This window comes from Microcaecilia unicolor, chromosome 8 (genome assembly GCF_901765095.1).
Source record: "Microcaecilia unicolor chromosome 8, aMicUni1.1, whole genome shotgun sequence".
Lineage (NCBI taxonomy): Eukaryota > Metazoa > Chordata > Amphibia > Gymnophiona > Siphonopidae > Microcaecilia > Microcaecilia unicolor.
In genome coordinates, this window is record NC_044038.1 from 120702877 (window position 1) to 120729337 (window position 26461).

The following is a 26461-nucleotide window of genomic DNA, read 5'->3' on the forward strand; positions in this document are numbered from 1 at the left end:
TCGGTCTTAGCTAAGCAATCTTTTTTTTTTTTTAAATCCTCTTGTTAGAAAAAAATTCTTCAAGGGAACTGAACATGACTAGAACCTTTGATTATCTTTCCAAAATAGATGTTCCATTCAACATTTATATTGAGACCTAATGTTGTGCGGAATTTAACCTGTGAATCCATTTTTGTTCCTGTTGCAGTAGATGTGAAACTGAGACACTCCGTAGAGCACTGCCATTTTAAAGCTAGGTCACTGCTCTCATAGTAAAAATGCTAAATAAATTGATATATGTTTGAAATTAGGGAATTTATAAGAAGAGAACATAAAAATTATATAAGAAAAAAGTTGAAAAGTGGAACTTTTTGGACTAATGATGGTATACCCTGTTGCCTAAAGAAGATTATGTAACAGACACAGACAAGGCTGAAGTCTTTTCCTCCACGTTTTAAATGCTCTTTGCAGTTTTGAACACTTAGGTGTGTCACTTAATTCAGTGTGTATAACGTACAGACATATTTGGGTTGAAGCTGTATAATGCCGGTTCTGCAGCTATACACCAGGCTGTGGAGACGCAGCAACCAGCACGTAGGCAGGAGTACTTATGCCCTGAAAGCATTCTAGGCTTTTCTGGTCTCTGGAAAAGCATATTCAAACTGGTGCCTTCATGCTAATATATCCTGTTGTCCTCAGGGAAAAAGTCTGTTACAAGTTAAGTAACTTCACTTCGTGAGTAAGTAGAAAGCTCTTTGTAACTATAACACAGACAATGGTTCTTGTTATTTTAAGTTATTTATGTTTCCACAGGATGGGCAACACTGTATAATAATCTATTTTATTAAAACTTGTATGTTTCATGATAGTGTGTTTGAATTTGTGTTGGCTTTATAAAAACGTAACCGTACTTAGTTGAAAAATGATTATTACCATCCAGTTCTCTGTTTATATTTATTTATAGTGAGTTCTATGAGCCAGAAGCGTTGATGATGGTAGAAGAAGGAGCAGTACTTGTTGGTATGCTGGTGTCACTCAATGTTATTGATGCAAATCTTTGCTTGAAGGGAGAAGATCTGGATTCTCAGGTAAATTTGGATTTATTTTCTTTAAAATGTAGTAGGAGAAAAGGTAATGAATAAGGATGATGAAATGACTGTTGCAGAACAAGAAATTACAACTTCTTTACCATTGAAACCTTAATTGCCATTGGTTATTGTTAGATGTTCAATGACACTGCTGGTACAGTCCCGCGACCTTTTGAATCACATTGGACTTTTGGTTGTAGTACTATTCTCATCTATTGTGTCATCGATTAAGGTAATAATATCATGGAATGTTAATGGGGTAACTTCTCCCATTAAGAGACAAAAAATCCTGCAGGCCTTGAAATTGTCAGAGAGCAGGTCTGGTATTTTTGCAAGAGACACATACAATAGAGCATTTGAAGATCAAGAGGTGGTGGGTTGGAGACTGGTAGAGGCTGTGGCTCTGAATCACAAAGCAGGACTCTTGATTCTTTTCCGGAGAGGCCTAGATGTTGAAGTGCGTCAGATTTGGGAAGATTTCTCTTCGTTAAAGTCACAATTAATAAATGACTCTTGCTCCTGTGTAATATTTAATACCCTAATGTGTATTAAGACAGTTAATCACAAGGTGCTTGGGTTGCCAGATATTCCTATTCTTATGGGAGGAGATTTTAATATGGTACATCACCCAACCTTGGATATATCTCAGGGCTCCTTGCGGGAAGTTGGGAGCCCTACTAAAGGTATTCCATTGCTTTGTTCCACTTTGGATCTTTTGGACATCTGGAGGACATTACACCCTATGGAGCGAGATTACACACATTTGTTTAGGGCTCATGGGTTTCAATCTAGAATTTACTACTGGCTTATCTCCACAGGGCTTTTCTCTTCAATCCTTGACACAGGGATTGGTCCGTATGGTGTGTCTGACCATGCACTGTTGTGGTGCGCTCTCACTCTTGTATTTTCAGGAGACATGAAACATTGGCGGTTTCCTCCACACCTTTATTGGGATTATGAGTTTCGCGACTACATATTGAGTAAATGGTCTGATTATCAGGTCAATAATGCAGGCCATGTGCATACACCTGTGCTTTTTTGGGAAGCCGCCAAGGTGGTTCTCTGAGGAGAAATCTTGGCTTACACTTCTTTTAAACTGTGAACACGTGATTGGGAGATTTTATGGCTCGAGAAACAGCTGATTAAAGCACATATTCAATATGGTGTACATCCCTCTCCACGCCATCACAGTATGTTACTGGCACTTCAGACTTCTCTAGGTGAACTTTTTCATGTAAGAGCGATGACATCAGTGCAATATTATAGGTATCAACTACATTGTCATAGTAACGAATCTGGGAAACTTTTGGCAAAATTAGTTAAGCAGTCTAGAACCGCCTCTAATATTTCCCAGGTGGATCGAGGCGATGGAGTATTGGTGAGAACTGATCGTGAGTTAGCAACTGTTTTTCAGAAATATTATCAACACCTTTACGCGCGTCCTTTGGGTGGGGAATTGGAAGTAGAAATGTATTTAGATAGTCTAGATTTACAACAGCTCACCGAAGATTCTAAACATAAACTTGATGCTCCTATAACTGAGGAAGAGGTGGCCCTAGCAATTCAACAAAGTGCCTTGTATAAGGCACCAGGCCCAGATGGCTTTAGGGCAGAATTTTATAAAATCCTATCTCCCTCCATTGTTCCCACATTGCAATCTTTATTTACGCAGTTTGTAGTGGATGGGGATTTGCCCTGGCCTTTACAATTGGCACAGATTATTTTATTATTGAAGCTAGGGAAAGATCCTACACAACCCTCTTCTTACAGACCTATTTCTCTTTTAAATGTGAAACTAGGTAGGTCACGTGACACCATGCTGGAGGACAGTCGCTAGGCTGAGCTCCTCTGGGCCCCTGGCAGTCTTCCTGGTGTCTTTTTTTGGAACTTAAACCTCGTAAAGTTTAAATCTGCTTAAGGTGGTGTTAGTAAGTGTTACAGTTTACTTGGCTAGTCGAAATTTTGTCGATGGCAGCGAGATCAGCGCATAAAGATAGATCCAGGGGGAAACTCTTGGAGGACAAGATGGCGGTGCCCCCGAGCCGGCAGGCTCCATGGACTCCTCGGCATGGGTGACAGAATCACTACAGAGATGTCCGCAGTGATGGAGTAGCTATTAGAATGGCGTTTCACTCCACTGGACTCCAAATTAGAACGTTTGCAAACACAGCTAATGGAGCTCTCTAAGGAGTGTGTGACTTTTCAACAGTGCACTAGTTCTGTGGAAGATCGGGTCACCTCGGTTGAAAAGATAAAAGATTCAGTGCACAAAAATATACTGCACTGGAAGCTAAAGTAGAAGATCTTGAAAACAGGTTGTGCAGGAATAACTTGCGTCTTACCTGAAACTATAATGGACAGAGACTTAGTTGGCTTTTTGAAAAAATTGCTTCCTAAAGAGTTGCAACTCATAGACGGCCGCAGACCCCTGCGGGTGAAACGAGTGCACAGGATCGGGCCACGACAAAATTCACAGTCAAAACCAAGAGTAGTGATTTTTCAGATTCTGAACTTTCAGCACAAGCAGGCGGTTCTACAGGTGCTGTGCACAGGGAAAACATTATCATATGGAAACACAAAGATCCTGTGTTTTCAAGATTACTCGGTGGGGGTGGCGACACATCATAGAGCTTTTGCTCCTGTGTGCTCAAAGCTATTTGGTTTAAAAATAAAGTTTGCTCTGATGTATCCCGCCACGCTTAGTCACCTACAATGGCTCTACTGAGATTAGTATCAGTTTACAAGAGAGTCATGTCTGTAATGCATTTATGGTGAACTTGGTGTCGTGGAATGTGAGGGGAATAAACTCACCCATAAAAAGGTCAAAAATTCTACACCATTTACAAAGACACAAAATTGACATTGCTCTGTTGCAAGATGCTTAAATCTTGGTAGGTGGGGGATTACATGGCAGCGGTATCTCAGGGGAAGAGAGGAGGGGTGACTATACTGGTTCGGAAGGGAGTAGTGGACAAGGTACAATCTTTAGCAGAGGATCCAAATGGTCGTTATGTTTTGGTGGAAGTGGTCATAAAACACCACACCTATCTCATTTGCAATTTATATGCCCCGAACCAATATGATAAAACATTTCTATAAGTCAGTAATTAATGTCCTGTTGCAGTATAAGCATCGATCTTTGGTGGTGGGGGGAGATTTCACTGCCATATGGGACCTTAGGGTAGATAAATCCTCACCGGGAGCAGCTATGTCATATCACACTAATAAGGGGCTGATTCAATTGAGCCGATTGTTGGAACTTGTCGATTGTATGGAGGAAACTGCACCCTGTAGATAGGCACTGTACACATCTCTCACAGACGCATTCCATCCAGGCACGAATACATTATCTTTTAATTTCCAGGGGAGAGTTTAGCAGGGTGGAGAGGGTGGAAATAGGCCCATACGTTATATCGGACCATGCATGGGTGTGGATGGGGTGTTCCCTGGGAGGTAATTTTGCCTCGTGGGGGTCACTGGATATTTCCACTGGAATTGTGTAAAGATCCTGTTTTTCAGGAATGTCTTTTAACATGTTTGCAGTCCTATAAGGCCCACAATGCGATCCACGAGGCAGACCCGATGTTGTATTGGGAAGCTGCAAAGACAGTTCTGCGGGGAGAAATTATAAGCTACTCTCACAGTTTGAGAGTGGCGAGAGACAGAGAAATATTGCACCTGAACTTGAAACTGTGTAGAGCCAGGTGGTGGTGGGGGACCTCCCGTACGAGGGAACAATCCCGTACGAGGGAACATCGCCAGCAAGTTCTAGACCTGCAAGTACAATTGAATACTCTTCTTTATCAAAGGGTGTTTCAATCGCAGCTGTACTATCAGTATATGTTATACCGTCATGATAATAAAGCAGGGAGGTTGATGGCCTGATTGATTCGTCCCAAAGGGGGTCCTCAAAAAATATTAATGTTTTAGGGAAACGTGACGCTATGCTGGCGAGCGGTCGCAGGTAGAGCGCTCTCCGGCCCCGATTTTTCCCCCCACGAGATTCAGACTGACTGGACCCTCAAACCTGCGGTGTTGCAGGGTGTGGGAAGCTTACCAGAAGCTCCGACGTCTGACTGCAGAACCAGCAGGTGGCTAAGGCTATGAAATCGGCTGCTAAAGATCGCTTACAACAAAAACCGGTGGACTACAAAATGGCGGCCTCGCCGGGACCCGCCGGCGCTACTGTCTCCTCCACATGGGTAAGCGAGATCACGGCAGAAATGACCACAGTCCTTGAAGACTTGTTAGAAAGGCGGCTTACCCCGATCGACACTAAACTTGAAAAACTCCATGCGCGCATGGAGGATCTGGCTCATGAATGCATGGCCTTTCAGACACGCACGAGTGAGATGGAGGGCTGCGTGTCGGAGGTCTGGTCTCTGTCCTGGAACGATGGCTTACAGCAAGAGTGAATTTCCCGATGGAGATGGGGCCGCTGCGGATTGAAAGAGCTCACCGCCTTGGTTCCCGCTAAGATACGGCCACCAGACCACGAGTGATCATCTTGTGGGTACTAAACTTCGCCCACAAGCAGAGGATCCTACAGGCATCTAGGAAAGAAAACACCTTGTTATATGAGCAGAAGAGGATCCTCTGCTTCCAAGATTACTCCGCCGGAGTAGCAGAGAAGAGACGGACTTTCACTCCGATATGTACCCAACTGTATAATATGAAAATACGCTTTGCGCTGATCTATCCGGCTGTACTGAAAGTCGCACATAATGGAACAACAAAGGTGTTTGAATCGGCCGAGGAGGCGACCGGATTCCTACGGCAACTGGAGAGCAGCGGCACGGAGGGACCAAGCACCGCTACGCAGACCTGAGCAGATGGGGAGAATGTCTCTAATAAAAACCAACACAAACTGAAAATAAGGCTGTTTAGCCAAGCCAGACGAGGTCCAGGAGGCATGAGACGGTTGCTGTTTCAAGTTTGGAAAGTTAAGTTACCAAATCTGTTGTATTATAGTTTAATGATGCCACATGTGGGTTCACGGACATTATGACTTGAGACAATAGCCTATTTCCCATGTGGTGCCTGAGGGGCGAGCAGATGGGGAATCCCTGTAGCGAAAGACTACATAGAACCATATAACTATAACAGAATATCATAGGGTGATGCCTTGGGCATGTCCCGGCTGCCGGGGCATGTCCCGGCATCGGCCTACCAGGCTGAGGAGGGAGAGGGGGGGGGGTGGATGGAACACAGAATACAGAGGCCCCAAGAGCAGGCAGCGGATGGATGCTCGGAGACCGGTGAGATGCATGGCTCGGGCAGAGCACTGGGACTCATTGGACGAACTATGATAATTTCTGAGAATTTAAATTTACTGCATCTAGCAAGATAAGGAGATTTATAGCACCCCCACGACCCTAAGATGCATGATGTTATGTTAACCTAATGCAGTTTTGTTTGAGGGGCTGTGCATATATAAGATAAGAGTGTGACTGAACATCTGCAGAAATAACGTGTATGGCGGACATGGCAGGGGGAGGGTTTCGGATCCTGTTTTGATGGGACTAAGAGGGGGGAGAAACCGGGAGGTGTTAAACGTGGCAAGTTCCCTTCAGGGGAGCGTGTGAACTGGGTTATTGGGAAGGGGGGAGGGTGGAGTGGGGGGGTAGTAGGGAGGGAAGGAGAGAGGATGACGGGCAGTCAACTAATCAGATGCATGGAACAGGGTCAATCACTGAGATGGGAAAGGCAAAGACCAAAAGGAAAGAACATGACTGTAAAGGGCTTGCAGACCTGGGAGGGTATAGGCTGGGGTGCCCCTCCCGGGGGGGAAAAATAGAGCTAGACAGACCACAACAGATCATGGGAGACACAATAGACCATGGTTAGGCTCGTCACTTGGAATGTGGGTGGGATTAACTCACCAGTAAAAAGAACAAAAATCCTACAGCATCTGCAGAGAAACAAAATAGACATAGCACTGCTGCAGGAAGCACATCTTAGCCAGGAGGAACATACAAAACTTAGAACATGGTGGGTAGAGGAATGCGTCTCAGCGGGAGCACAGGGGAAAAAGGGGGGGGGGGGGGGTTGCGGTGTTAATCTGTAAGGGGGTAGCAGCGGTGGTTCGTCCTCTTAGGGTACACACTGGGGGCCGGTATGTACTAGTGGAACTGGAGATCATGGGTCAGAAGTTGTTAATATGCAACCTATATGCCCCCAACCAATATGATAAACAATTTTACACTCAAGTGCTACAGTCCCTACTCTCATATCAGGGAGCACCAGTTCTGGTGGGGTGGGGGGGGGGGGGGATTCAACATGGTTTGGGATGCCTCGGTAGACAGCTCGCAAGGTCAAAGAAAGGATTCAGCGGCGTCCACCAAGGGCCTGAAAAGATTAGGTAAGATGTTAGAATTAATAGATGTGTGGAGGGTGTTACACCCCACGGAGCGGGAGTACACTCACCACGCCCGGGCACATGCCTCCCAAGCAAGAATAGATTATATACTCCTCTCGGAGTCTTTGTTTGGCAATGTAAAGGATGCGAGTATAGGACCGTACACCATTTCGGACCACGCTTGGGTGTGCCTTGAATGGGAAATGGGAGGGAAAAAACATACAAGAAGCCCTTGACAATTCCCGTTAGCTCTGGCCGGGGACGAGACATTTAAAACAAAACTAAAGGAACATTGGGAGGATTATGCATCATTAAACCGCCAGCACCAAGAGAACCCATTGTTATTTTGGGACATGGCGAAGGCAGTGTTACGCGGAGAAATAATTAGCTACTATCACCACACAAAAACCGCCCGCAACCGCGAAATTTTAAGGTTAAGCAAACTAGTATGTAAAGCCCGACAGGCCTATGGCCGGACGCGGACGGAGAATCACCGCATTCACCTTTTAGAATCCCAGTCCGCGCTAAACATGTTGTTGCACCAACGGGCCTCGAAATCCCAGGCCTATTACAAATTCCAACTGCACAGATTTGGGAACAAGGCAGGGCGCATGATGGCCCGGTTAGCTAATCCGAAAGGAAATAAGAAACTGGTTCTTCAGGTGAGAGGAGAGCAAGGGAGACTGGAACACACTGCGGACCAGATTTGTGAAGCTTTCACCAAATACTACAGTAGACTATATGAGACACCAGGGGAACAGGGAATGCCGGACTCCATGTATTTGGATAATTTGGAGCTCCCAGCTATTAGTCAACGGGACAAAGATAAACTAAATCGCCCAATTATGGTAGAGGAGGTAGAACTGGGAATAAAACAGGGGACACTACTTAAGGCGCCTGGCTCGGACGGTTTTCGTATAGAGTTTTATAAGATACTGGGAGAACATATAGCCCCGACGTTGACCAATTATTTTAACAAAATAGTAGACTCAGAACAACTCCCGGAAGGCTTGTCTCTAGCACATATAGTGGTGATACCAAAACCGGGTAGGGACCCCCAGTGCGTGGGGTCTTACCGTCTGATCTCCCTGTTGAACGTGGAAATCAAATTGCTTGCAAAAATAATGGGCAATCGTATGAAAACGATCCTACTGAACTTAATACATGAAGCCCAAACCGGATTTGTAGAAGGCAGGGTAATAGCCAAAAATCTACGAAAAATTATAGGAGCCTTGGAGAGGAGGAAATGTGAGGGTACTAGTGCCCTTCTGATAAGTTTTGATGCCGAAAAGGCGTTCGACAGGGTGCACTGGACATTCATATTTTCCACGCTACAAAAATATGGGTTTGATGGGCGGTTTTTATCAGCCGTCCGGGCACTTTATTACAATCCCAAGGCGCAAGTACGGGTCAATGGGATGGAATCGAAGGAGTTTCCTATACAGCGGGGGACTCGCCAAGGTTGCCCGCTGTCCCCACTACTGTTTGTCCTCACACTTGACCCCCTGATTCGAGACATCGTGGCCAGCCCAACGATATGTGGCATGCACATAGGACAGGACGAGTTTAAAATAGCGGCCTTTGCAGACGATCTTTATGTTTAAATCATTTTTATTGAAACTGCAATTACACTAAAAACATGTACAACATACACAATTTTCTATTTGCTGATCCCAGCTTGCTATGTTACAATCAATGTTTATAACATCTATCCAAAACAGTTACATGTCCCATATGATTTGCTTTTTCTTTATTTCCTAGATTCCTTCCCCACCCTTCCCGCCCGCTTCCCTAACCCCATGCTCATTCCTAAGTGTTCTCCACCCCCCTACACCTCGCTAATCGATTTGCTAAAATCTTTGCCAGGAGTTTTAACTCCACATTTATTAGTGAAATTGGTCTATACGAGTCTGGTCTATCTGCTGGTTTACCTGCCTTGGGCAGCACGCTGATTTGTGCCCTATTCAGATGCCGTGGCAACTGCCCCTGTTGAATGGCTGCATTAAATACTGCCGCGAGCAATGGGCTCACCTCAGCATTCAATATTTTGAAAATTTCACTTCTCCAGTCATCCGGCTCCGGAGCCTTCCCTAGTTTACTCCCCTTAATCACTAATTCTACTTCCTCCTCAATAATGGGTGCGTTCAGCACCTCTGCTTCTTCCGTAGTTACCTTCGGTAGGTCCATACTATGTAGGTACGTCCCACTGGGGTGTACTAAATCTTCTTGTTTTGTATATAGCCTGCCAAAGAAATCCCTTAGAATGGCCACTATGCCTTCATCTGTATTTACCCGTATTCCTGCACTATCCTCCATTGTGAGGATTTTCTTAGCACTAAGCCTCTGAGAGGCGAGTCGAGCCAAAAACCTCCCACTTTTGTTGGCAAACCTATAGAGCTGATACTTATAATATATGTTTGCTTTCTGAGTCTTCTCCTGTAGAAGTTCATTTAAGGCCTGTTGTGTCTCTAGCAGTTGCCTTCTCACACCCAGATCATGACCCTTTCCGTACTTCTTTCTCAATGCCACCACCTGCTTCTCCAATCTATGCACCTCCCTATTCCGTGCTCTCTTTTTGAAGGCCAGATAAGAGATGATGTCCCCCCTGAGGACTACCTTAGCCGTCTCCCAAAAGAGGACTGGATCTGACCTATGCTGTTCATTGTGAGCACTATATTCCCTCCATCTCTCCACCAGGAAAGGCCCAAATTGAGCATCCCAATACAGATATGCGGGAAAGCGCCAAGTTCCCAGTGCGGATCTCCCTCCTCCCAACCGGATCTGCATTCTCACCCAAGCATGATCAGAGACCATGATTGGGCCTATCTGAGCTTCCTCCACTTTGGTGATAAGCTCCCTTGAAAGCATTATGTAATCTATTCTAGACAGTGTATGATGAGCTCTGGAGAGGTGTGTAAAGTCCTTATCTATCGGATGTAACAATCTCCAGACATCTACCAACTCTAATGCATCACATACCCTCGTAGTGCCCCTTTCCCGTCTATTCAGTTCCTTCCCTGTCGGTTTAGATCTATCCCATATTGGGTCCATTACATCATTCAAGTCCCCTCCCACCACCAGTAGTATTTCACCCATTGCATGAATCTTGCGAATAAGCTGCATTACAAACTGCTTATCATAATTGTTTGGAGCATATATATTACACAACACTAATGGCTGGTGTTCCACCACCACTGATGCGAGGACGTACCTCCCCCCTGGATCTGCCACCACTCTTTTGACCTCCACATTAATGTTTTTCCTAATTAGGATCACTACTCCTCCCTTTTTTTTGACTGCTGCTGCTTCGTACACTTCCCCCACCCACCAGGCTTTCAGCTTTTTATGTTCTTCCCGGGTGAGGTGCGTTTCTTGCAAAAATACTATGGACACTTTCTTATCATTCAGTGTTTTTAGTATTTTTTTGTCTCTTGATCGGAGAGGATATACCCCCCACATTCCATGTTATTATCTGCAAGGTTGTCATGTCACCTCTCTTTCTGTATTGCACCACTCCACTGCCTGTCTGTTTCCCTGCAATATATTCCGAGAGAGTGTCCCAGCCTCCACCCTCTCAGCCCGATATAAGTCCCTCTTCAGCCTTATTCGGCCTACCCCCCGGATCTTCCTCATTCTCACCATGCCACAACAGCCATACAGGAATTTCCCCTCCCTCCTCCCTCTCCCTCCCCCCCATCCCACCCCCTCCAGCCCCCCTTCCATTCCCACTTTCCATCCCCTCATGCCACTAAGCATAACTTCCTTCTGTACCGAGGCTAGGGCGCCTCTAAAAACCCTCGGCTATCCAAACCCTATTATTCTTCCCACCCCCCTTTTCTCACCAGACCTCTAGATGAAAAATAAAGTCCAGAAAAAAGGTCCATTCTTTATTCCTGCCGTTTGCCAGAGCTCTTTATTCGTCCCGGATGAACCTCTTGACTTGTCTGGATTCTGCGCCCTGTGATCCCTGCTCCAGCCGACAACTGGTCCTGCTGTAAACTCACAATAACCAAACAGCAACTCAAAACCTCTTTGGAAAATTCCTTCAGTATGCCCTCAAGGCTCTCCACTCTCAGTTCCAATTTGTCTCCGCTATGTCCATTAACTTGTAATCCAACAGTGCGAAACATTAGTCTCTGAGCCCACCAATATTGCTCTGTGGGGTTTGCTCCCTTGATTCCAGTGCCTCTGAGCTCTCATCCTTCACGGCCCGTGGCAAGCATCCTCTCCACATATGTGTTCGCCTCCTCCACCTTCTCAAAATACACCGCCTGTCCATTTTCCATCAATTTGAGCTTGGCCGGGTACAGGAGGCTAAATCTGTATTTGAGCCCAAACAACTTCGTACACAATGGCGCAAAACTTTTTCTTGCCGCAGACACTGCTGTGGAGTAGTCCTGAAAGCACAATATTTTTTTGCCTTTATATTCAAGGTGCTTCCCCTTACGCAGCTCTTGGAGAATAAGCATTTTGTGGGCATAATTTAAGATCTTGAATATTACCACTCTGGGTCGACCTGCTTCATCTCTCCTCTGACCAAGCCTGTGCGCTCTTTCAACTCTCAGAGCTGCCACCATCTCCTCATTTCCCAGCGCTTCTGGCAGCCATTAAATGTACTTAAATTCCTCTCAGGTAACGCTTCAGGCAGCCCCACGAGGCGAAGATTATTCCTCCTTGAGCGATTCTCGAGGTCATCGAGCTTCGCCTCCACCTCCGCGAGGCGCGTGCGAATTCTTGGCTGCTCCTCCGAGACTTTTATTATGTCCTCCTCCGCCTGCCCAACTCGCTGCTGGACCGCCTGCAGCTCGTTAATCAGCTGTGTGTTTCTCTCGGTCAGTCCTTCAAGCTTGTCTAAAATAAGCTGTAGTTTGACTCCCACCGCCTGCTCCACCGCCGCCTTTACCTCCTCGGTAATTTCAGTTGCCCATTGTGAGCTAAGCGGTGGCGACGCCGGCGCGGTTTTGTCCGCCATTTTGTCTGCGGCGTGAGTCTTTTCTTTGAGCTCTTTCCGAGCTGTTTTTGTTGCCATCCAGTACTTTTTGAGCTCCGCGTTGTTCAGTAAATGTTCGCGGTTTGCTCCCTTCAAGGTCTGCGGTTCGTTTTCAATGAGGTTAAGCTGCTACTAATGCTGATTTATGCTGGCGCCCCGGAGCTACCCTTCCTCACGTCCTCACAGCTCCATGCCCCCACCGGAAGTCCCTGCAGACGATCTTTTAGTGCTGCTCACAGACCCCAAGACATCGTTTATGTCGTTAATGGAACTTTTGAAAGAATACGGAGAGTTTGCAGGCCTATGTTTGAACCTAACTAAATCTGAGGCACTAGCCTTCTCCGAGGCAGTCAAAGCCTTATGGGGTCGGGGGTTTCCTCTGAGTTGGGCACTGGGATCGTTTAAATACTTAGGAATCCAGTTGCCAATGGATTTAGAGAAGATGCACACTTTAAATGTAAACATCCTGCTAGACAGAACACGACGTCAGTTAGACAAGTGGGAGGGTCTCCCGTTGTCCCTGAACGGTAGGATAAACCTAATCCGCATGGTAATCTTCCCAAAATGGTTGTATCTTTTGCAGACACTTCCCCTCTGTTTGACCCGCAGAGACTTACTGAGCATCAATTCGGTGTGGAGTCGGTTCTGCTGGGCGAAAAAGAAACCTCAAATACAGGCTAAAATGATGATAGGAGGCTGGAACAGAGGGGGATTTAGGAATGCCAGACATAGCCCTATATAACCAAGCTTGCCTGCTCAGACATATAGGAGATTGGGTGGGCCAATCTGAGGTGTTCATGCCCTTAGAGCTGGAACGGGAATATTTTGCCCCCCATGATACTATTACCTTATTGCACCTGAGACAGGGACAGCTCCCGGCCCCATTTAAGAGATGTCATCTTTTACAACCCATGCGCAAGGCATGGAAGAAGATGGTTGGAACCATGGGGGGATCCCCGGATACCTCGGAGCTCTTAGCAATCCGAGGGAACCCAAATTTTGAACCAGGCCATACGAATCAGGCCTTTCTTAGGTGGGAGGCACAGGGAATCACAAAGGTGGAACATTTGATAGGACGAGACGGGAGTATCACAACATTTGAAGATCTGCAAGCTAAGTTGGGAAACACATGGGGAGACCGGTTTGCGTACGCAAAAGTCAAGCATTACATTTTAAGCCTTAACCAATCAGCATTACGGTCAAAATTGGGCAACCAAATACAAACATTTTTTCAGGCCCTGGAACCCATGGGAATGACAGTATCGGTCATATACCGAGCACTGGCAAGTAAGGTCCCATCTAATAACCTAGAATATATCAGACAGAAATGGGCACAAGATTCGGGGGGGAACCTGGAGGGGTGGGATGTTAGGGCATCACTGGGGCGCATTCCGACACTCACCATAGATGAACGGCTAAGAGAGAGTGGATACAGAGTGATTATGAGGGCCTATATCTCAGGACAACAATGGGATCACATGAACCCCACAGGGGATGCGACATGTGTTAAATGCGAGCACGTGGCTCCCACACTCTTTCATGCCCTCTGGGATTGTCCAGGAGTCCGTGCATTTTGGAGACAGATCCAACGGTTCCTGGTTCAGACAGTACGGACCCCGGTAGATGGGACATGGAAGCACTACGTGCTGGACACAAAGTCAGCGTTTGTAACGCAGGCGAAAGGTCCTAGGCTCTGGTGCCGTAAAGTCTGTTTGATAGCCCGCAAGACTATATTGCAAAAATGGACATCCCCAGAGCCACCTGCATATTGGCAGTGGAGAAACCAGATACATGAGGTGGCTAACTGGGAAGCTAGAGAGGCGACAGGCCGCCCGAAAAAGAAGCAGCAGTTCCTACAAATTTGGAGTCCCTACATACAGGGGCTTAGCCCACGAGGACGAAGTCTACTGCTCAATATATTATAGTTTGATCCTGGAATAATGACTATTCAGCATGTTCTTTCCTTTATGGGTGGAAGTAAGGGGGAAGAGAGGGATTCTAAGACCCTTAGAATTCATGAGCAGTTGAGTAAGGAGGAGGGGAGGGGGAGGGGAGTATGGGGGACCGGGAAGGAGGGTACGTAGGGTTTAGAGAGAGGGAGGTTGGAAGAGAGGTTGGAATATAAGAATCTGGAAATATGTGTGATGGAGCAGGGGGGGGAATCATTATTGTGACTATCGGCTCATATGAGGAAGTACATAATTGATAATGGAGGGTTTGAATAGCTGGGGGGGGGGCCACAAGAGTACGGGCCCCTTCTCGGCACAGTGACCGACTGCTGAGTCTGTAAAGGTGATACCTGGCAGCTGACCAAGGCCACAAGGGACTGCAGACCAGTCTGAATGTCGGGAGAACCTTCTGAGCCCTGACCACGAAAGCGAATGTATTTCACATACTGTGGGAAGAGATGAGGGAAGGGGGAATTGGGTTTGGGGAGCGGGGGGGGGGGGGGGGAGGAGGAGGGGTAGGGAGGAAAACCTAAAAAACTTGTTGATCGCATTTTATTACTTATTCAAGCCACTGTTTGCTATCACTTTGTACCATTGTGATTGGAGCTATTTGGCTATGTATAAATGGATGAAACATCAATAAAAAATGTTCAAAAAAAAATATTAATGTTTTGTGGCGAAGGGGGGGGTGGGGTCTGGATCCACTCGGATGAAGCTATAAGTGACATTTTTTTTTTACAAATATTACCTATGCCTCGCCCTTGGAGGTGGGTCTCCTGAGTTCATTATATTTGGATAATTTGACCTTGCCTTCAGTTGGGCAAGACGACAGAGACTTCCTTAACACACCAATACAGGAGGATGAGGTAGCCCCTTGCTGAAAGCTCCAGGGGCGGACGGGTTCTGAGTGGAGTTTTATAAACTTATGGGGGAAGAGGCCATATCCCCACTCACTAATCTCTTTAATAAGATCATAGAAATGGAGGCCATGCCACCATTCCTGGATATAGCACATAAAATCGTTCTGCCCAAGCCAGGCCGCGACCCTACGCTACCTGAATCTTATTGCCCTATCTCCCTTTTGAACTATGAAGCTAAACTGTTCGCAAAAATAATGGCTAACAGGTTGGCTCGCATTCTACCTAATATTCTTCATGACTCGCAAGTGGGTTTTGTGAAGGGTCGTTCAGTGGCTAAGAATATCTAGAAGATACTCTCCACCTTGGAATACAGAAAGCAGATGGACTTTCAATCCCTGCTTTATAAGTTTTGATGCAGAAAAGGGTTTTGACCGGGTGCACTGGGATTTTATTTTTGCCTCTTTGACAGCTTATGGTTTTTCGGGGTGCTTTTGGTAATTAAAGCACTGTACTCAGCACCCAGGGCTCAGGTGTTGGTTAATGGGAGAGAATCCCAGATTTTTCCTGTATTCAGGGGTACCAGGCAGGGATGCCCGCTTTTGCCCCTTCTTTTTGTGTTGATGTTAGATCCTCTCCTTAGGGATATTATTGCGAACCCGGATATTCGAGTTATTCGGATTGGTCCCTCTTGCTTTAAGGTGGCAGCTTTTGCTGATGACCTCTTGGTTCATCTTACGAGCCCAAGGGAATCCCTCGCAGCCTTACTAGAAACATTCCAAGAATATGGGGATTATGCTGGGTTTCGCCTAAATCTTGAGAAGTCGGAGGCCCTGCCATCCCTCACCACAGATACAGAATGATTGGGGGCTGGACTTTCCATTACTGTGGGCGGTTAGCTCCTTTCGATACTTAAGTATTCTACTTGCAATAGATGTCTCAGCCTTGTACTGTCTTAATATATCGGTTCTCATGGAAGATACTAGGCGACGCCTGGAGAGGTGGAGAGATCTCCCTCTGTTCCTCCTGGGATGGGTAAGCCTGTTGAAGATGATTCAGTTTCCCTGATGGTTGTATGTTCTCCAATCCTTGCCACTGAGGATCTTGAAGAAGGATCTGAAGGGTCTTTACCAGCTATTTAGTTGTTTTTGTTGAGCAAAGGAAAAATCAAAGGTACAACTGTCAACTATGTTAGGTGATTGGAGGGGAGGGGGTATTGGACTTCCCAACTTAAAACATTACAATCAAGCGTGTTTACTACGTCATTTGGGGTCTGGTTTGCTCAGACACAGATTCACACACCAATAGACCTTGAGGGTTTATATTACACCCCATATAATTTCTTTTCACTGCTGCACTTATCTAAGTCACAAACGCCCCCACATTTGAAAGGGAGTCTGTTACTAAGGCCTTTACAGGAGGTGTGGGAAGCTCTGCTGGAGAAATTAGGTAATTAGATTGTCCTAATTGGATTGTAAGCTGTGTCGAGCAGGGACTTTCTCTTCATGTTCAAGTGTACAGCGCTGCGTACGTCTAGTAGACCTATAGAAATAAGTAGTAGTAGTAGGTAGTGCTTCTACTACTACTACTTATCATTTCTATAGCGCTACTAGATGTACGCAGTGCTGTACACTTGAATATGAACAGACAATCCCTGCTCGACAGAGCTTACAATCTAATTAGGAAAGACAAACAGGACAAATAAGAGATAAGGGAATATTGAAATGAGGATGATAAAATAAGGGTTCTGAACAAGTGAATAAGGGTTAGGAGTTAAAAGCAGCATCAAAAAGGTGGGCTTTTAGCTTAGATTTGAAGACGGCCAGAGATGGAGCTTGACGTACCGGCTCAGGAAGTCTATTCCAGGCATGTGGTTCAGCAAGATAAAAGGAACGGAGTCTGGAGTTAGCGGTGGAGGAGAAGGGTGCAGATGAGAGAAGTTCCCGGGGAGGAGTGTAGGGAGAGATGAGAGTGGAGAGGTACTGAGGAGCTGCAGAGTGAATGCACTTATAGGTCAATAAGAGGAGTTTGAATTGTATGCGGAAACGGATAGGGAGCCAGTGAAGTGGCTTGAGGAGAGGGCTAATATGAGCATAGCGACATTGGTGGAATATTAGTCGTGCAGCAGAATTTTGAACAGATTGAAGAGGAGAGAGATGGCTCAGTGGGAGACCTGTGAGAAGCAAGTTGCAATAGTCTAAGCGAGAGGTGATAAGAGTGTGGATGAGGGTTCTGGTAGTGTGCTCAGAAAGGTAAGGGTGAATTTTGGTGATATTATAGAGAAAGAAACGACAGGTTTTAGTAGTCTGCTGAATAGGTGCAGAGAAGGAGAGGGAGGAGTCGAAGATGACCCCAAGGTTACGAGCTGATGAGGCAGGAAAGATGAGTGTTATCCTCAGAAATAGAGAATGGGGGAAGAAGAGAGGTTGGTTTAGGTGGAAAGATAAGAAGCTCAGTCTTGGTCATGTTTAGTTTCAGATGGCGGTGAGACATCCAGGCAGCAATGTCAGACAGGCAGGCTGATACTTTGGCCTGGATTCCTGCTGAGATTTCTGGTGTGGAGAGGTAGATCTGGGAGTCATCAGTGTAAAGCTGATACTAAAAACCATGGGATGAGATCAGATTACCAAGGGAAGAAGTATAGATGGAGAAAAGAAGAGGTCCCAGGACAGATCCCTGAGGTACACCGACAGTGGGATAGAAGTAGAGGAGGATCCACCAGAGTATACACAAAACGTACGCTGGGAGAGATGAGAAGAAAACCAGGAAAGAACAGAGCCCTGAAATCCAAGTGAGGACAGCGTATCAAGGAGTAGACTGTGATCAACAGTGTCAAAAGCAGCAGATAGATCAAGAAGGATGAGGATAGAATAGAGACCTTTGGATCTGGCTAGGAACAGGTCATTTCAGTTGAATGAAGGGGGCGAAAACCAGATTGAAGTGGATCAAGAATAGCTTGAGATGAAAGAAAGTCAAGGCAACGACGGTGAACAGCATGTTCAAGTATCTTGGATAGGAAAGGGAGGAGGGAGATGGGGCGCTAGTTGGAAGGACAGGTAGGGTCCAATGAAGGTTTTTTTTTAAGGAGTGGTGTGACTACGGTATGTTTGAAGGCATCAGGAACAGTCGCAGTGGAAAGTGAAAGGTTGAGGATATTACAGATAAAAGGGATGACAGTAGGAGAGATAGTGTTAAGTAGATGGGTGGGAATAGGATCAGAGGAACAGGTAGTTTCGAGGAGGAAAGAAAATGTGTAGTTTCCTCTTCAGTGATTTCAGAAAAGGAAGAAAAGGAGGCAGGGGTTGGAGGGTTGAGAGAATGGACGAAGGGAAGGAGAGGTGGAGGTGAACTGGTTGAGAATTCAAATTTAATCTTGTGAATCTTATCATGAAAGTACTCAGCCAGAGTCTGGGGAGAAAGTGAAGGGGGAGGTGAAGGCATTTTCAGGAGAGAGTTCAGTGTGGCAAAGAGATGTTGAGGGTTTGAGCTTCTGTGTCTGATCAACTTTCCATTCGGGGTAATGGTGCCTATCAACCAGGAATAGATAACCCAGTCTTCCTCGAGTGGGAATGTTAGATGAGGAGGGTGAGTTGCTCCCGTCTGAAAGACTACAGGAACGGGTGGGCGACCAGTGGGGTAACCGTTTCACTTATGCACAACTTAAAAACTATGTCTCCTCCTTGGATGGGGAGCTATTGGGGGTGCATTTGGATTCCCGGGTTCGGGACTTTTTTCAGGAGGTCTCAGACGTGGGTTGACTGTTTTGGGGCTACGTCGAGCTCTGATTAGGAGAATTCCAGACAGAGACTTCTCTTGGTTGAAGTCTAGGTGGGAGGAGGATTTGGGGGTGTCCATGGAGGACTGGGATGTCGTTGCCACTCTGCGTGGACTTTCCTTGCTTACTACAGATGCGAGACTCAGGGAATGTGGATATCGAGTAATTCACCGGGCTTATTTGATTAAAGTGCATCTGGCCCATATGAGTGAGGCTGGGGAGCCTGGTTGCCCTAAATGTCACTTATCACAACACACTTTTTTTCATTCTTTCTGGGTATGTCCCAAAATTTAAAAATTTGGGGGGGGGGGGGGGGGGGGGGGCGATTCGGGGTTTTTTGTCTAGCTTGTTTGAGCGCAATATTCATGGGACAGAGGAACAATTTTTGCTTGACGAGCCTGGAGCTTACCGTCCCATGGCTAGATACAGCATCCACTTATGCCGTAAATTAAGCCTGGTGGCCAAGAAAGTAATTTTGCAATATTGTACAATACCGGATCTGTCGTTTTGGCATTGGAGGAACCAGGTGCATCTTCTGGTCACATGGGAAGCTAAAGAGGCAAGGCGGTCCCAAAAACGCAGGCAGCATTTTTTTGAAGCTTTAGAGTCCCTATTTGCAAATTTTAAGTTCTCGGGGACGAAGCCTCATTATTAATGCCTTATAAAGGATAAGTGCAACATCTATATAAATAATTCTCACCTTCTCTCTCACCTGCTGAAGCTCACTCTGTGGGAGGCAAACACAACACTCACTCTCACACTCATGCACCACTGTCACTCATAGACCCGCCCCCAGCCACGTCCCTTCCGGACATAATTCGCAACCCTAACGTTCTAAATGAAGCCTCCAGATTGCTCCAAACCGGAAGTGTGAGGCATCAGAGATATCCTGTTTGCCCAGGCCTCCAAACCGGAACTCAGAACTCTGAAGCGCCGTATGCCCCGCCCTCGCGTCAGAACGTCATGACGACGAGGGCGGAGCACACTGCAGGAGCAGGACACAAACTCAATTCCCGGCTGGGACAGCGACGCTGCAAACACTATCTCCCCGTGCCCGGCCCTCAGCGACTCGGCGGCCATGCCTCACACCGAACCTGTATCACGGAGGGGTTGCGGGACAGCTTCCTCGCTGACGGTACGTCGATGCTGAAAACCCGATCTCCCTATGCCCCAAAACCTTGCTAGCTCCCGTTTCATCTCTCCAAGAAACGGGCGTTGTTTTACTAGTCTTAAATATATCTAAAAAATTCAATCTATCAAGAATTAAAGCTGATGTAAATGTCACCCTCGGTTGTTATCATATATGTGGAATTGGGGGAGATGGATCTGGAGGTCTCAAATTATGGAATTGATGTGGATACTGTTAATTGTTTTTTGTTTATAAAACTGTTCAATTATACAGAGGGGTGGGGAGGGGTTGGTTTAGGGAATGTGGTGGAAGTTTTGTGTCATTTATCCTTTAGTTGTGGCTGAATCACTGTTGCCTTTTGGTATGGGATGGTGTGTTCTATACGTGGGGGGGGGGGGGGGGGTTGGGGTGATAGGGAGGGGAGGGTGAAAAATTGTTTAAACGGTTGATGACAGATCTTGTCATTGTTCCTTTACTTTTTCTTGTTCTGTTGTTGACATTTTAGATCTGCTGGTTCTTGGGTGTACATTATGCTGTTGTCATCAATAAAAATGTTGAACTCTAAATGTGGAAACTAAATTGTTTGCAAAGATTCTGGCCAATCGATTGGCCCAAGTGCGGCCATCCTTGATAGCCAGTCCTCAGGTAGGTTTTGTTTGAGGCCACACAATCACCCGAAATATGCAGAAAATTCTTATCATGCTTGAACACGTGGAATGAACACACATTCTTTCTCTGTTGATCAGTTTTGATGCAGAGAAGCCGTTCGATCATGTTGCCTGGGATTTCCTATTTGCTACTTTGCGTCAGTATGGCATGGGGGGGGGGGGGGCTGAATGGGCACGCTACACTCCCCAAGTGATGATTTAGGTCAATAATGTCTTCTACTCTTCTTTTGATATACATAGAGGTATGCATCAGGGTTGCCCTTTGTCTCCTCTATTATTTGTTTTCTCTTTAAATCTCTTGATTAGGGAAATTATGGGCAACCCAGACGTTAAAGGAGTCCAGATTGGTTCACAGGAATTAAACCTTTTTGCTTTTGCAGATGACATATTGGTGCATCTTATGGACCCTCAGAGGTCTTTGGGAGTACTTATGGAGAGTTTTGCGGAACATGGTGACTTTTCTGGCTTCAAGTTAAATTTTGAAGCATTACCCACTATGGATTTGTTGCGTAGGCAATGTGTAGGCCCTTTTCCACTATGTTGGGAGATCGTTTCTTTTCATTATCTGGGGATTCAGTTACCTTATAAAACTTCTCTGCTTTATGTCAGTAATTTAACTGTTTTACTGGATTCTACTAGACTATGTTTGGAGCAGTGGATTCATTTTCTCTCATCGGTACATGGTCGAATTCAGCTTTTCAATATGGTCTTATTCCCCAAATGGCTCTATGCTTTACAGTTATTACCTCTTCAACTATTGAAATGTGATTTAAATTCCCTGTGGAAGCTTTTATCTAAATTTTGTTGGGCAGGCAAGAAACCAAAAATGGCTTTTAAATATTTGCTTGGAGTTTGGAAATATGGAGGCATAGGACTTACGAACTTCCGCATTTATTATCAAGCGTGTTTACTTTGCCATCTTGGGAATTGGCTTCTTGATGAACAGGTATTTACTCCCATAAAATATGAAACAGCGTTTTACTCCCCATGGCACATTAAGTCTCTTTTGCAGTGCCCATTGGTTTCCTTGCCGCTTTGTTTCCGTCGGAGTGTGATTCTTTGTCCTTTGCGGGAGGTTTGGCGGTATTTAGTTCTTCTTCTGGGGGGGGGGAGAGGGGGGAGAGAACCCGGAGATTTCTGATCACTTCCTATCCAAGGTAATCTGCAATTTTCCCCGGGAGTTGATAATCAGTTTTCGGCGATGGGTCCTCCTTTTGCAACATGTTTTAGAAGAGAGACGCAAGATGGTGTCCTGGGAACAGTTGCAGAATAAAGGGAGTGGTAGAGTTAAGGGATTTTTTTAGCGTATCAACAGTTGCAGCACTACATTCAATCGCTGCATTTGGGCAGGCTGGCCTTCTCTTTGGGACTTCATTTACAGGAGTTTTTTGAAAAATTTTGAGATGGAGGCCAGTCAATCTCTTCCCTTCACAGAGAATTACAATTAATCTCTTCTATGCAGTCTAGAGAGGATTCAATTAATAAATGGAGTCAAGGTTGAGGTTTGCCTGCCTCCTTCTTAGACTTTATCAAATTGATTAAACGCATACCTGAAATATCAGTGAATGCTGAATTGAGAGAATATCAGTTTCATGTTTTACATAGGGCTTATTTTACACAGGAGCAAATATTTAAGATTGGTGGGGTGGGAACACCAGTCTGCCCGAAATGTAATCAAGTTCATAATTCTTTTGTCTATGCTTTCTGGGGATGTCCGAAGGTAAAACTATTCTGGAAGGCTATTTTACGTTATTTTACGTTTTTTTGAAGGGCTTTTAGGCTGCTCTCTGCCATTCACGCCAGCAGGATTGCTCTTGGACAAATATGAAGCTTTTCATATTTCTAATCGTTACCATTTTCTTCGTAAAGTAGGAGCCCTGGGTAAGCAAATTATTTTAGGGGTATGGATAGGTGAAGTGGCACCCTCCTTTTGGGCTTGGAGAAACCGCTTTCATGCATTGATTTTACTGGAACAGAGACAAGCCAAGTGTTCTTCTAAATTGAATATATATATATATTCTATATTGCAAAAATCAACTTTTTCTGTCTCTCGCACACAGGGCTAGAAGTTTGATTTTAAACACACTTTGAGAGAGAGGCAAGGTGGTGAGAAGGAGAACAAAAGGGAGAGAGAGAGAGAGAGAAAAAACCCTTATGTGTTAGGCGGTGAGAGTCTGATAGGTACTGAGGGGGAGAGGAATCTTGGGGTGATAGTATCCGAGGATCTGAAGGCGACGAAACAGTGTGACAAAGTGGTGGCCGTAGCAAGAAGGTTGCTAGGCTGTATAGAGAGAGGTGTGATCAGCAGAAGAAAGGAAGTGTTGATGCCTCTGTACAAGTTGTTGGTGAGGCCCCACCTGGAGTATTGTGTTCAGTTTTGGAGGCCGTACCTTGCGAAGGATGTTAAAAAAAATGGAAGCGGTGCAAAGAAAAGCTACGAGAATGGTATGGGATTTGCGTTCCAAGACATATGAGCAGAGACTTGCTGACCTGAACATATGCATACCCTGGAGGAAAGGAGGAACAGGGGTGATATGATACAGACATTCAAATACTTGAAAGGTATTAATCCGCAAAAAAATCTTTTCCGGAGATGAGAAGGCGGTAGAACGAGAGGACATGAAATGAGATTGAAGGGGGGCAGACTCAAAAAAGATGTCAGGAAGTATTTTTTCACGGAGAGAGTGGTGGATGCTTGGAATGCCCTCCCGCGGGAGGTGGTGGAGATGAAAACGGTAATGAAATTCAAACATGCGTGGGATATGCATAAAGGAATCCTGTGCAGTAGGAATGGATCCTCAGAAGCTTAGCCAAAATTGGGTTTCGGAGCAGGTGGGGGAAGAGAGGTTGGTGGTTGGGAGGCGAGGATAGTGGAGGGCAGACTTATACGGTCTGTGCCAGAGCCAGTGATGGGAGGCGGGACTGGTGGTTGGGAGGCGGGAAATACTGCTGGCAGACTTGTACGGTCTGTGCCCTGAAAAAAGGCAGGTACAAATCAAGGTAAGGTATACACATATGAGTTTATCTTGTTGGGCAGACTGGATGGACCATGCAGGTCTTTTTCGGCTGTCATCTACTATGTTACTATGTAGTGGTCTACTTAGTACATAAGTACATAAGTAGTGCCATACTGGGAAAGACCAAAGGTCCATCTAGCCCAGCATCCTGTCACCGACAGTGGCCAATCCAGGTCAAGGGCACCTGGCACGCTCCCCAAACGTAAAAACATTCCAGACAAGTTATACCTAAAAATGCGGAATTTTTCCAAGTCCATTTAATAGCGGTCTATGGACTTGTCCTTTAGGAATCTATCTAACCCCTTTTTAAACTCCGTCAAGCTAACCGCCCGTACCACGTTCTCCGGCAACGAATTCCAGAGTCTAATTACACGTTGGGTGAAGAAAAATTTTCTCCGATTCGTTTTAAATTTACCACACTGTAGCTTCAACTCATGCCCTCTAGTCCTAGTATTTTTGGATAGCGTGAACAATCGCTTCACATCCACCCGATCCATTCCACTCATTATTTTATACACTTCTATCATATCTCCCCTCAGCCGTCTCTTCTCCAAGCTGAAAAGCCCTAGCCTTCTCAGCCTCTCTTCATAGGAAAGTCGTCCCATCCCCACTATCATTTTCGTCACCCTTCGCTGTACCTTTTCCAATTCTACTATATCTTTTTTGAGATACGGAGACCAGTACTGAACACAATACTCCAGGTGCGGTCGCACCATGGAGCGATACAACGGCATTATAACATCCGCACACCTGGACTCCATACCCTTCCTAATAACACCCAACATTCTATTCGCTTTCCTCTTTTCCTCCCTTAGATTCCATGGAGGCTTTTTATGGAAGCTTCCCCTCCCCTTCCCCCCCCTCCTCAGTTTGTTCCACCTTAAGCAGTCTTACAGCCCAGGGCTCCCCTCCCACCTCTGGGGGGGGGGGGGGGGGAGAGCGTCTGCAGACTGCAGTCAAAAAAACCACAAAACAAGAAACCAGGGCTACTTGTCTTCTCCCGGTGCCCTGGCAAACAGTTCCAAGAAAAAAAAAACAGCTTCCTTTCGCTGTGAGCAGTTCACACAGGGGGAAACAATAATCCCTCCCCAAAACAACACACCTTTTTACTCTGAATAGTCCAGTAATCCACAGTTCAAACAAACAGCCTGAACTTTCTCTGGGGAGATGCATGGGTCCCACCCTTTCTGGGTCACATCTTCAATATCACTGACCCTTCTCCCGCATGACCCTTCTTCTTTCCCCTTTCAGCCCAGCTGCCATACCAAGAGGTCACCTGTGTTTTCAGCTTTTTCCCCAAGGATTGAGCCCATGCTGCTATGTCCATTGGTTCCTCCAGGCTCTCCTCTCTCACTCTCTCCTCAGCCTCTTGCCACTCCATGGGTTCCTCGTCCCACCCACTCTTCAGCTGTTCCTCCTTTTCCTGATTACTCTCTGGGGACAACCCCCTAGCCGTGTCGAGGTTCTCCCCTAGAGGCTGCTGGGGGAAATAGTTTCTGTACCAGGGTTTCCCCCGGGGCTGCTGGGTAGTGTAGTCTTTCTCCCCCCTCCATTTTCCCGTGGGGAGAAACCCTTTTCTTTCTCTGGGGAAGTAGCAAGGGCAAGGCTCTGTTCTGTCTCGCTCTTCTCTTGACCCTCCTCACTTCTTCCTCTTCCACTTCCATTTTATCCACTGCCTCGTCCTCCTCTTCACAGCGTGGAAAGAGTTAAGTTAAAATCCCCACCTATTAACAGTACACCCACTTTGTTTCAATATTACTTGATCTAATTGCTGGAAAAAATCTCCATGATCAACATTGGGCCTGTAAACATTTAACAGGGTATACTTTATATTCCCTGGAGAGATGCCTAGCAACAGATACCTTCCCTCCCTATCTGTAACAACTTTATCTATGCTCCAAGGATGAGACTCACTAAGAGTAATCAGTACTCCCCTAGTTTTAGTACCATCCTTCTTAGAGGCAAAGTATTGATAGGGATATTTGCGATGCTTGCAAAGGATTTCATGGGCTGGCTTTAAATGTGTTTCTTGAATAAAAGCTATATCTGCCTTCAAACGCCCCAATTTCCTAAATAGTAACTGGTGCTTCATTGGTATATTAAGGCCTCTTACATTCAAACTAACCAAATTTACTCTAGACATCTGTATATAGATTAAAACATATTAAACAGGATAGCACAGGCCCCGCTCTCTCTACTTTTCTCAGACTGCGTTGCTCTTCCTTAACCACTTTCCCCATCAAGACACTAAGCTGATATAATTTATGAATATATATGCATACTTTAACAGTCTTTTCCCCCAACCCCTTCCTTCCTCCCAATCCCCCCTCTAACATCAAAATCCTCTCTATACCAATTGCAGAGAGGTCTCAAATAGGTGGAAGTGAAACATTCTCCCTACTCCCCTTTGCTTTTATAGTAGTAGTAAATCCCATCTTACTAAGTTTAATATACTCAACAATGCAGCTACATAGTCAACTGCTGCTCAGTCAAAACAAGCTCAAACCAAACAGTGAGTCTGTACTGATTAGAATAGAAAGTACATCCACTCCCATCATGCGGGTTGACCATCAGATTTTTGATGCTGCAGGCGCTTATGGCCCTTCTCTACCCGTTGCCACTGCGGACGCCCTGCTGAGGAGGACGTTCTA

At 45.8% G+C, this 26461-nt stretch overlaps 1 protein-coding gene across 6 annotated transcripts in view; it reads left to right on the forward strand.

Annotated features, from left to right (window-relative positions):
- Window positions 1-26461, forward strand: part of RUFY1 (RUN and FYVE domain containing 1) — a 744748-nt gene that overhangs the window by 205345 nt on the left and 512942 nt on the right. For all 6 annotated transcript variants that reach the window (XM_030213172.1, XM_030213171.1, XM_030213174.1 and 3 more), the window contains one exon: window positions 944-1067. In XM_030213172.1, the coding sequence (XP_030069032.1) occupies window positions 944-1067 (124 nt within the window). The remainder of the gene's footprint in view (window positions 1-943; window positions 1068-26461) is intronic.